The sequence below is a fragment of the Gadus morhua genome, chromosome 9 (assembly GCF_902167405.1).
Source record: "Gadus morhua chromosome 9, gadMor3.0, whole genome shotgun sequence".
Taxonomy (NCBI): Eukaryota; Metazoa; Chordata; class Actinopteri; order Gadiformes; family Gadidae; genus Gadus; species Gadus morhua.
Genome location: NC_044056.1, coordinates 1,351,822 through 1,364,218, shown reverse-complemented (window position 1 = coordinate 1,364,218; position 12,397 = coordinate 1,351,822). Strand labels below are relative to the sequence as shown.

The following is a 12,397-nucleotide window of genomic DNA, read 5'->3' as shown; positions in this document are numbered from 1 at the left end:
CCCACCACCACCACCACCACCAGCAGCAGCAGCCGTAGCCGCCGCAGCTCGCTGTAGGAGACTCGCTGTACCAGCTACACTGATCGCTCTGTGCTCTTTGCACGTTGTCAACCAGTGTTGTCATCCCCGTAACGGCTCCGGAGGAATTCTTTTCAAACCTTTTTATAAGGGGGTCGCTTGGTATTTTTTCAACAGATGCGCCGGCCGGGATTCTTCCATGGTACTGCTGCAGACTTTGTGTTTTCTTTTTCTATCCATTCCTGAGTTCTCCGGCGTTGTTCCGAGCGAGCGGACGCACGCCTCACTGTGTCAGACGAACGCACGTCAAGCCTGCTGCTGATTAGAAGATGGGAGCCTCGTGTCAAACAAATATGCTGCTCTTTGTTTTCCTGTGGAGTTTCTTCACACACTCTGGGCACACTGCCTACCCCAGGATACGGCTCTCATATTCAGGTACACGCACGCTCACGCACACGCTCACACACACGCTCACACACGCGCAAACTGGGATGTTGGCACTTGTGTGCTTGTTTGAATGGTACTGTTTAAGAATGTCTGTTTTGACAAAGTGTTGTAGTCCAATTAATGCCCTGCATAGGCTTATGATGCACTGCATGAAAGTAAACCAAGTGATATAAAGTAAGGAATGATGTGGACGATGAATAACAGGGCGTTCAAAGCAGTCCTGTCGCTCCGGAGCCCCACATGCCTAACCTCCTAGGCGTGCTAACAGTTTTTTGCTTTTCTTTTACGAGTTATTTTACTGCTGACAGTTTACCAATTGTCCTTTACACGGGCAAGCTCTGTGACCCTTACGCCCAAATGACCCAGGTGGGATTCGATCCTGGAAACTTTTGCACTAAGAACATATACAGCGCCCACTCCAACAACCGAAGTCCATAGCATGCTTACTCCACTGAAAATATGTGTCTTTGGTCATCCGTAAAGAAGACACTTGAATATTCATGTTCTGCAAAGAGTCTGTTTTTTAATGACATTTATTTTCATCCCAACGATAAACCGTTGAATCCAGTTCAACGATGATGAGCTGAATACTTAAAGGTTACAGGTTGTGCTTACTCATGTGAGGGATCGATATTCTCGCATTACTGCAACCCTCTGACTGAGCTTGTTATTGATTGATATCTAAGATTTACATCCGACAACCCCCCCGCGCCCCCTGGGGAGGTAAACCCAGAGCTGTCTCTCTGCAGCGAGCTAGATGATGACTCCAGCGCACTTTGTCAAAGGCGCTTCTTTCACTCCGCTGAGCGCGGCTCCGGCCTCAGGCTGCTCTCTGTGTCGCCGCTCCCTGGTTTGTTTTGCCGCTCCGCGGTGGCTGAGAATCCAGTCGGCGGCATTCTCTCAGAGCAACAGCGGAGCCATGTAGGATGAGCGTTGTGTAAACACTGGGGCGCGCTTCTGTGTGTGTGTGTGTGTGTGTGTGTGTGTGTGTGTGTGTGTGTGTGTGTGTGTGTGTGTGTGTGTGTGTGTGTGTGTGTGTGTGTGTGTGTGTGTGTGTGTGAACGAGATAGAAGAGACAAAGAGAAAATGCTGGCTCTGAGCTTATAGAACCATTGAGTTGATACCACATGTGCCATATGTCCGAAAAAAAAGCACATTCTCTTCAAAGGTGGAGATAAATTGCCCAAACTAAATTGTATCTCGCTTTTAAGCGATATCTCTGATCTTTTCGAGTACAGGTGACAGTTTCATAGTTAAGCCAAAGTGTGGAATTTAGTCGCTCAGTAATTATATGATGCTGTTGGGTTTGAAGTTGGCTGATATTTTGATGGCATTATTCTAATTTAAGTTTTCACATTTTGTGATGTTGTCAGTTTAAACTGTCAATATAAATACACAAAAAACATCCTCTGGGCTTCTCGATAAAGCCCTCAGTTTATGGCTTGTTTTACGGACGAGCTTCACAGTCACTCAGGTTACACTCCCCTTCCTACTATCTGACACCTTCACTCAACACCCAATCATTATCTGCTTGAGGAAGAACTGCTAGGATGACTGACACTCTCTCTCTCTCTCTCTCTCTCTCTCTCTCTCTCTCTCTCTCTCTCTCTCTCTCTCTCTCTCTTCTCCCCCCCCCCCCCTTGCTACATGTTCTGGCTGGAAAAGATCTGCAGTAGGATCCTATCATTATGGAATGAAAACCATCTAAGCTCTAATATATGCCTTATGGACGCTTTTTTCTTTCTGCACACGCCCTCGAGCTCCAACCAACCCACATCAACTTGCGCGCACAGAACCACACACAGCACACCCAGAATAGTGCGCATATCTTTCCACGTTGAACTTCTTGGATGTTGGTCAAGGAGACACATGGAGACGGAGGTTTGCGGCCTCGGCCCTCCCGGGAAGGAGAACGCTTCACAATGACATTGAGTGGGAAGAGCACACGGCTGAGTAACTGCAGTACTATCTTCCATGGCTCCTTAGGAATAGAGTGTAATATGTGTGCTTTTGACTGAAATCACCTTCTGTGTTATGAGGAAATAAATGAATATATCAAAAAGATTTCCCTGAACACCATTGCAATACAGATCATGGCTGTCTTTTCATGAGGCGTGATTGGTGAGACACCTGTTTTATAATCATCCCCCCCTCTTTGATTCCTGCGCGGTTATGTGCAGCTCTCCCGCTCTGGGTCAGCATGTCATTGACATGAAAGACCTGTGGTCGGCTTTCATCTGCAGCGTTCGCTTGCATGGCCTACATTCCCCCATTATCTTCTAGTGAGTGGGTAACCACAACACAGGTTCCTTTCGGGGCTCCGAACATAGATTGTTAGTCGTCTGTAGAAGTGGAACTAATCCCCAAAACTCTGTTGTATGGGACTTCAAACCCTCTCACCAGCATGTATTCATTCTTTTTGCCACCGCCACGTCGACTTGATGAAGTGAATGTTCTTTTTCCAAAATCTGCTGATTAAATGAGAATCTAGATCGTATTAGCGGAGCTGTTGGGCAGGAGCAATAGCTTCATTTAGTTCCAGACTCGGAGTCCCCAAAGACCCACAGGCCTCTCTAAAGTAGGCCAACAATCCATTTAGCTGCTAATGAACCTAGCGCGACTAGCATGTGCCAATGTCGTTTTGGGCTGCCTGCATGCGTCTTGGCTGAGGCTTAATTGCCGTTTAGCACGATCTTCTGCACGACTCTAAACTATTTAGAGAAGCAGATTCAATGAGAGTTGGTTTAATTTCCCAACGTGATTGTATTCAATTAGATCAAACAAGGGTCCATTAGTGGTTGGTAGGTTTGTTTAGAGGAGATGAGATAAAATACATTCAGACAAGATTAGTAACAATTTGAGATTAGGTTAGATTAGATAATCCGGGTAGATTAGATTACTTTCTATGTAAAGATATGATCACTACAAATCAATCCTTTCCCTAGCCCCAAATACATCCTATAATGAATTTGAAGAAAAGCGTTTAAACGACCATCTGTTATCATTATTTATTCGATTACTGTGGGTAAATTGTGTTAGATTACATTGGATGAAATAGGATAATATTTGATTTGTTTATGTTTTATTATTTCAAAAGGGGTTAGGTTTAATAAAGTTAGGTAAAGTGAAATTACATCGGATGGGATCAGATTAGATCAGGTAAAAGAGTTTAGGTGAGATTAGATTAGAATAGATTGGATGGGACTAGTGTTTACTTTACGTTAGATGAGATTAGTTCAGATTAGTTTTGGTCTTTAACCATCCAACAGGGTCCAGAGTTCTGATTAATCTTTCACTTGGACTTCAGGGTGCATTTCATAATATGACACGAATACAGGGACAGGATGGTTTGACATCTTTCAACATTTTATTGATTTGAAGTGGTAATACGATACCGCCTGCATACTATTACTATTCAGCTGTGTGTCAGCGACGACCAGTTGTGTTGTTCATAACAGTTCATCTCTTTGTGCATGGATATTTGAAACAATAAATAAGATGAACATGAAGACGAAGAACCGATTACTAGGTGCTAAAACAGATTAATGTCACTACTTTATGTCATCGCGGCATTGATGAAAGATATTAATCTCGCATCCAGGGACTAAACAAACGAAATTCGATTGCATGAAAGATATTAACGGCCACATGTCTGTCGGTAAGTCTTCTTTTGCTCTACAATCATAAATGATTTGCTGTTTGAGGGTATTCTTAAACCGTGTAGAACCCTTCACCCTTAAGTGGTCCCTTTAGCTTTCCAGTGTTGAAGAAACAGGCATTGATTTGATTCAATGAACCCCAAGCTGTCACCACGCCTATGTAATGAATACCTGCACGCCTCTGAGCAATTGGCAACGGGCTCGGAGGCAGAAGGATTTTGCCCTGCGAGGAAACATAAGGTCTAGAAAGAGAGACGGAGAGAGAAGAAAAATATGCAAATGTGGGCCTTTGTTTTTCTTGTTGTTGCTATTAAAGGCCTCTGAGATATGGTAGCATGTCATACAATATAAAAGCCTGTTTGAAATCCTCGGAAATGCGAGTCGGTCGATTTAGTAGTTTGAAAACTAAGAGAGGCTCGTGTAATGGCTGAGACAGCTTCACAGACAGGAGCTTTTTGGCAAACGGCTAAAATGGCCACTGCATGAACATTTCATCATCACGGCTAGCGGGCTCTGCAACCATGGCTCCTTCTAAGATTTATTTATTTAAAGTCGAGTCATTTTTGGTCAAATGTAAATATTTCTCTCAGACAAGTCTGCGTCATCTTTCAAGGTGAATAAACCTTTCCAGGGCTCTCTGGATGTTTTGACAGGGTTACACTTAAACATATAGCTTATGTAAATACACCCAATTACTTTGCCCCTTTTAGCCTAACATTTACCTCTCAGAATAGCCAAACAAAGCCTGTGTACAAAGCCAGGGGCCCTGTATTGCTGGTGTTAATGAGGTATGTTTCTCCTATGGATTGCCTGAGCTATATATACCATACTATATTGAATGTTATTGCTACCTTCCGATGAACTGCAGACATATCCAGTTTTCCCTGGTGTGTGTGTGTGTGTGTCTCTGTGTGTGTGTGCACCCATATGTGTTTGTGTGTGTATGTGTGCACCCGTGTGTGTGTGTGAGCGTGCTTGAGTCTGTCAGCCGACTCAAATCACTATGGTAGCAATTATGATGAAAGAAACTGTGAAAACTTTCCTCTCCAGAAAGTCAGATAGAGAGTTTCACAACCTTTTAAACGTTCTGGCCTCAGATGAAGAGCCCATGCAAGGAACAAGATGACTTAGACTGCCTTACCATGTCCGGGAATATTTGTAGTTTTCCGTCTGCATCAAAATAATTGATTAAAGAATAAAATGATTGAACAGGGTGTAGCATCACCTCACCTATGCGTGCGAAGCTGCTTGAAGACAGCCGATTGGATTCTCTGGTCTTTGTTGTCCATCGATGAGGACGTAGAGAACGTGCGGGTCTGGCTGCGATACGGATTACGTGGACAGAAGGCCGGTCTGCGGCTCAAGGGACTGAAGCAGGCGGACGGAGGAAGAGTGAAGGGTTTCTCTTCCCACTTCCTCTCTCATATCACTTTCTCTTGTGTGTGTGTGTGTATGTCCCTCCCCTACATATATTAAGGGGTGTGTGTGTGTGTGTGTGTGTGTGTGTGTGTGTGTGTGTGTGTGTGTGTGTGTGTGTGTGTGTGTGTGTGTGTGTGTGTGTGTGTGTGTGTGTGTGTGTAGTCCAGCCTCATTAATGAGATGTCCAGAGGGGTACATCCACCTGCTGTAGCTCTCATAGCTCTGTGACCTTTCCGGAGGGGGGGGGGGGGGGGGGGGGGTCTTTCATAGAAGTGATGGCGGTGTTGATATATCTGTGTGAGCTTTGAGGCTTTGAGAGGGGAATGAAAGCTAGATGAAGGGTGCAGCTGAGTGTATAAGGGCATATTAAAGCCAGATAGTTCTTGGCAGATTGTTTTATTGAGGCCTGTGTGGGTGTCGGGGGGCGGGGTTATACTAATCTAATCTATTAGTGTTCATATGCCGAACAGAGATATATAAATAGGGGTTGTTTCTAACTGTGCTGATAATATCAGAGGAACTTATCAAAGCTGTTATCTTTCGACACCAAACAGGAATAAATAACTCATTTGTATAAATAGCGGCTTTTAGTGTGAGGTCTGTCTATAGGGCTTGGACATCAGAATGCTTCATGGGATTCTTTTTAACCAGGCTTGAAGTTTCACGTTGATCATTTTAGCAGATTAGACAAAAAAGGTGTTCAGGGTGAACTCATCCAGATCGTCATTAATGAAAAATCAATAATTGTCCCCCAATACGGTATGTATTGGGGGATGATTATTGATTGTTGATAACACAGCCATCTTTATAGCCATGATATGATTGGATTGTTGGCCTACCCTCCAAGCTGTGTGTGCTGAATACCTCAATCAACAGCTATTTCATTTCAAGATGGTTTTAGTTGTGTGGATGTCTTATGAGTTCAGTGTCTTTCAGTGGAGAGGATTTGGCAGATGGAAAAAGTGGGCATGAATAAGTTACTAATCCTCTGGGTTTGGACATCCAGACAGCAGACTGTTGGACTGGAGGAGTAGCTGATGAGATACTGATACTTAACCACACTAGATGTTTATATGAAAAATGGGTGTCTTAAGGTGTGTACGGGATGCACATGGGACTGTTGTTTGGTCAATAATAAACAATACATTTGCTGAGTCATTGTAAGAGGACGTCATGTTGATGTTGGGTTAGGGTTTTTTTTTTTCTTTAATGTCACAACAACAAGAAATGAAGAAACATGGGCTTTTTCCACTATTTTAAATCATTTATCCCTCTCGCTCGCTCTTTCCGGCCTCACTGTTTCTCTCATTCTCCCCTGCGTCTTCCATGTGGCTTACATTTGGCGTCGTGATGTAATCTATCCACACAGGGGTAACACAATGGAGTGGTGATAGCCTCACACCCCCCACATCCCCGTCCCTGCTTGAAGCCATGGCATACCAGCTCCGCAAGAACCTATTCCTCATTATCACATAAAACCCTTCAATAATAACTATCCTTCTGTCTCTGGGATCGAGCATGAGATGCATAAGGCAAGATTTATGTTGAACTCTAAATTATGTCTTTTAGTTATGGCAACCATTCCAATTTTTGTAGCACATGCAATGCATGGTGTTTTATTCTCTTGCGTAAAGATCTAGCGTTATTGATCTCTCATGTGCATTCATTTGAGTATAATGTGGCTTTCTTTTTGTCCTCTACGCTTTAGGCACGCATGCACACGCAAGCACACACACACACACACACACACATACACACACACACACACACACACACACACACACACACACACACACACACACACACACACACACATACACATACACACACACACACACAAAAGGGTGGTTTGCTTCCATATTTTCTTCCGTACTACACAGACAATACACTCTAATTTATATTTGCCCTACACAGAATCCCCCATCGGATAGACGATGAAACCCTGGCTCTCAGGATTTTCCTTTCATCTCTTTGTTTATGCAAACTGGGAACCCAGTGGACGCCAGCACCTCGGCGCTGCCCAACAGTCCCCCGGTGGAGGTAACCCCGTGGGGATCCATCGAGGTGGAGGGTAGCGTGACTCGGGGATGCAGTATGCCTGGGAGGGGGAAATACCCCCGGCTCGCTCACCGAGAGAGAGCCGGGATTACAAGACTACCGTGTTGAGCTGCAGCCAAACGTAATCACAGAGGGTTATAATGATATCGCAGGCTCGTCTTCCTGCGCTAAGATCACACTATTCACCGCACCGTGCAATTTCACACAACCTGTCATTCAGACGATACGGGGAGATAGGATTATAGTCATTATCAAGTTATTACTCTTCTTTCTTTCTTCCTTCTTTTATTTCCTCCTTTGCGATTGACTATGATTTGGTATTTAGCCTTTTAGCAGCTTTTGGTACCTGTAGAAACAGGTAATTAAGTAGAGGTTTGACAATGAATACAGAGTGTGGTCATTAAGGAGCTGGTAGGGGTTAGACAGTAAATACAGAGTGGTCATTAAGGAGCAGGTAGGGGTTAGACAGTGTTCACAGAGACATGTCATTAAGGAGCAAGTAGGGGTTAGACAGTGTTCACAGAGACAGGTCATTAAGGAGCAGGTAGGGGTTAGACAGTGTTCACAGAGACAGGTAATTAAGGACCAGGTAGGGGTTAGACAGTGAATACAGAGACAGGTCATTAAGGACCAGTTAGGGGTTAGACAGTGAACACAGAGACAGGTCATTAAGGAGCAGGTAGGGGTTAGACAGTGAACACAGAGACATGTCATTAAGGAGCAGGTAGGGGTTGGACAGTGTTTACAGAGACAGGTCATTAAGGAGCAGGTAGGGGTTAGACAGTGAACACAGACAGGTCATTAAGGAGCAGGTAGGGGCTAGACAGTGAACACAGAGACAGGTCATTAAGGAGCAGGTAGGGGTTAGACAGTGTTCACAGAGACAGGTCATTAAGGAGCAGGTAGGGGTTAGACAGTGAACACAGAGACAGGTCATTAAGGAGCAGGTAGGGGTTAGACAGTGTTCACAGAGACAGGTCATTAAGGAGCAGGGAGGGGTTAGACAGTAAATACAGACAGCGGTCATTATTTTGTTCCTTTGTGCTTTCGGTCATTCATTCTTCTTCCTCTTGCCGAGCTCCTGTAATATATTTTGAGTTAGTTTGTTACTTCCATTAAACGCGCATGTTTATGATCGAGCCAATCAAATCTTTACTCTAATCCAAATGTATCTAATCACACCTAATGAGCTTTAAATCCCCTCTAATTACTTCCAGACTTCCAAGACCCACCACCTTTTCGGTTCCCCATAAAACAAGCTCCTCAAAGCACATTCAATGGCTAAGCCCATGCCAATAAGTGGATTACTTTTTCCATAGGTCTGTGTTTACATGTGCTTATTTCGTCAGCGTTTGCATCCAAGTCTTGAAGTGAAGGCCAGGTCGTGGCCTCCCGTACCACGCACTCTGCTCTCTTAGCCATGGGCAGATTCCACCACGATATCTATTCCTCATGTGAGTCATCTGAGCCCAAGTCCCGACTGATCCCACAAGCAACCGTATGCACATGTCCAACGCGTGCCTTTCTAAGCATTTGTGTCCGCATCTCTGCAATGATATATGGTTGAATCCCCTTAAAGTGCCAGCTCACCAATTTTTTATTATTCTTTGTTTAAAACATTACCAAATGAATAGCGTCTGTGATGGTTGTTTTCTCGTAGCATTTCTTTTTACAAAACATGAGAATTCAAGCCGGGCTCAACTTTTTGCAGCATCTCAATCTGTCACCTCGAGTTAAATATAAATACAGGGTTGCCTCAGCTTATGCCTTTAGATAAGAGCAGTCGAATGTAAACATAGTGTGTGTGTGTGTGTGGGTTGTGCGTTTGTTCGCGTGTGTTTGTGCGTGTGCGAGAGAGCTTGTGTGTCTTTAAATGTGTATGTGTGTGCGTGTGCGAGAGTTTTGTGTGTGTGTGCATGGCGTGTCTTTGCGTGTGTGTACCTTTGTGTACCTTTTGTGTGTGTGAATGTGTATCTTTGTGTGTGTGTGTGTGTCTTTTGTGTCTGTGTGTACCAGAGACACAGCAAGCTCTAACTGTTATAGATAATAAGATAATTACAGGATGGCTCCGCAGTGCTCTGGCAGATCCCCAACTCTGTACCCTCACATCCCTGCTGCCACCCCCAGAGTGATCTACTGCTGTTCAAACAAACAGACACCACTGCCGTTGCTTTCCTTAATAGCTGGAAAATAAACAGGGTCTACGGTGATCCACCCAGAAAGAATCAGCCCCATCGCCTATGTTGTTGCTAGGGGGGATCTTTTAAAGTCAGATAAACAATCCGTGATTCTGTCTCGCAGATCAGGTCCCTGTGAAAATACACAGATGCTAAAATAACAGCTAGAAGCAAGTCTAAAGCGCCCACATTAGGAGCAGTGGCAGTCTTTTGGAGCTCATTAAAAGTGTGGGGATTGTGTTACTTTGGGTTGATTGGGCTTCTGGTTCTGGTGCTTTGCTCTCGTCTTCTGCATCGAACCCAAACAACGCTGAAACCAAGGGGATAAAAGTCTCCACGGACTCTGCAACATCTCCGTACATCTGTTATTGTTAGATGCGAGTGTGTGTGTGCGTGTGTGTGTGTGTGTGTGCGTGTGTGTGTGTGTGTGTGCACGCCCACGTGTGTGTGTGTGTGTGTGTGTGTTTGTGTTTTTGCATGCTTGTGTGTGTGTGTGCACACGTGTGTGTGTGTGTGTATGCACGCACGTGTGTGTGTGTGTTTGTGTCAGACGTGTGTGTGTGTGTGTGTACACGTGTGTGTGTGTGTGTGTGTGTGTGTGTGTGTGTATGCACGCACGTGTGTGTGTGTGTGTGTGTCAGACGTGTGTCTATGTACACGTGCACGTGTGTGTGTGTGTGTGTTAGTGTGTGTGCGTGTGCATATGTGTGCAGTGAGTCTTCGCCGTCCTCTCCCGCCCCTCCTGATGGGTTTACTAGCGCAGAGCCCTGTGTTCCAGGGGCTCCCTTGGGGTGGGACTTTCCAGGTCTACCTGACCTGTTGTTGTTTCACCGCACAGGGCCTCAGGTCTTCCGAGAGCCCTTCCACTTCCATTCCCCGGCTCTCCAGGTGCTCATCCAAGGGCAGGTTGAGAGCTGCACTGTCACTTTCAATTACACGGAATCGGTAAATGATGTGTGGGCTGGTGGTTGTGGTTGTTGCCGCGGGTACGTCCGTGTGCGGTAGGCCCCGTTGTGGGACGGTGAGCGGGTATGTTTTGAATTCTATCTCCGTACATGCGTGTTCAATGCTGGTTTTAATTTGGATACATATTTTTAAGGGTGAATGTTTCAGCGCAAATTCAAACATCATGTGAATAAAAAATAAATAATCAAGACTTCTGGGAAGGAGGGAGGGGGAGGTGCTGTTATCCCGATGGTTTTGCCCTTGCCAACGTTGTGATGCATCTTTACAGCCGTTCCATGTTGTGTGTGAGCGTTGCTCACAATGAGCGATGCTGTATGGAACAGGCCTCACTCCTTATACTCCAAGGAGCTTTACCCTCTCTGGGACGCAGCCTTTGACCTCATCCACACACGCAGCGTGGCGTCGGCATTCCATCTCAACACCGCTGCACCTTAATCTTGACGCCGCCGTGCCTTTGAAAAGTCTTCTGACATCACGGACACGTTCACTACCTGGATGGCTGGAGAAACCATAGGATTCTACACATGGTTTTATACTTTCAGAAAGTGCCGTGTGTGTGTGTGTGTGTGTGCGTGTGTGTGCGCGTGTGCTGTCTTGAAATACTTTGCAAGGCAATGTGTTTATGGCTGTGTTATCCTGCCTGCTGAAGGGCTTCCACAGTGGTTTACTGTCTGTGTGTTCACTACATCCACCTTACCGCTCCAACCACTCTCTACCCTGAGGAATAGCAGCCTGTAACGGCGTGCATGACCCGGCCCATGTAGAAACGCTGGTGTGGACATTCTGAGGCTTTGGGTGAGTGGCGTAAACAGTGAGATGACGTTTGTTCTGTGTGAAAGCCCGTAACCATCAAGGGTTGCGGTTAGGGCTGGTGCGTCTCAGAACATATAATTTACTATTCAATTTAGCCTGTGAGTAAGCACGGTTAGAAAAGGAGGTAGCCTATAGGATGACACTGGAATGGACATTTGGCAACATTGCTTCATGTACCCTGCAGCAAAAAATAGCTTGAATGAAACTGCCAAATAAAAGCATCAATCCACACTCCTATAAAACAGTTATATGCTTTTCATCCGCATTGCCGTGCTGTGTCTGTCTTACAGTGTGCCCGTCTATCTGTCAGTCTCTCTCTTATCCGTCCCTCCGTCTCTGTGTTGAGTAGATCTGTGGCAGATGAACAGGACCGTGGTGTTCCAGGCCCAGCAGGGGACTCTGCTCCAGGCTCAGACCATGCTGCTTGATGAGCCCAACGAGAGGCTCTACGTCGGGGCCAAGAACCGCCTTCTCTCTCTGCGCCTGGAGCACATCAACAGGGACCACAAAGAGGTAGGCTTTCTGGATCCTGAGTGTGTGTGTGTTTGTGTTTGTATGTTGTCTCAGAGACAATCTTCATGAACCACTCATTTATATTGCTCAAGATCTCAATGATACAGTTAAGGAAGCTGTAGCGTAGGTACGATTTAAAGTGATATATTTTGAGATTCATTTGTTGGAAATGACATCGCCATCTGTCTCCCAGAGCGCTCTGGGAGAATATCGTTCTTCTTGGCTGCGTCTTTATGGGATCAATGAAATCCCAGGCCGCTCTGCTAACTTCTGACAAGTCAAGGGCTCGCTTCGATGATCAGTTCCGGTAATCCATTTGAGCTGTCA

The 12,397-nt window shown here is 45.3% G+C and overlaps 1 protein-coding gene across 2 annotated transcripts in view; it reads left to right on the top strand.

The window, feature by feature from the left end:
* The first annotated feature begins 1 nt into the window (after position 1).
* The window catches only part of sema3e (sema domain, immunoglobulin domain (Ig), short basic domain, secreted, (semaphorin) 3E), a 29,617-nt gene continuing 17,221 nt past the window's right edge, over positions 2 to 12,397 (top strand). For both annotated transcript variants that reach the window (XM_030365727.1, XM_030365726.1), the window contains exons 1-2: positions 2 to 453; positions 11,907 to 12,070. In XM_030365727.1, the coding sequence (XP_030221587.1) occupies positions 348 to 453; positions 11,907 to 12,070 (270 nt within the window). In that variant the 5' untranslated portion in view covers positions 2 to 347. The remainder of the gene's footprint in view (positions 454 to 11,906; positions 12,071 to 12,397) is intronic.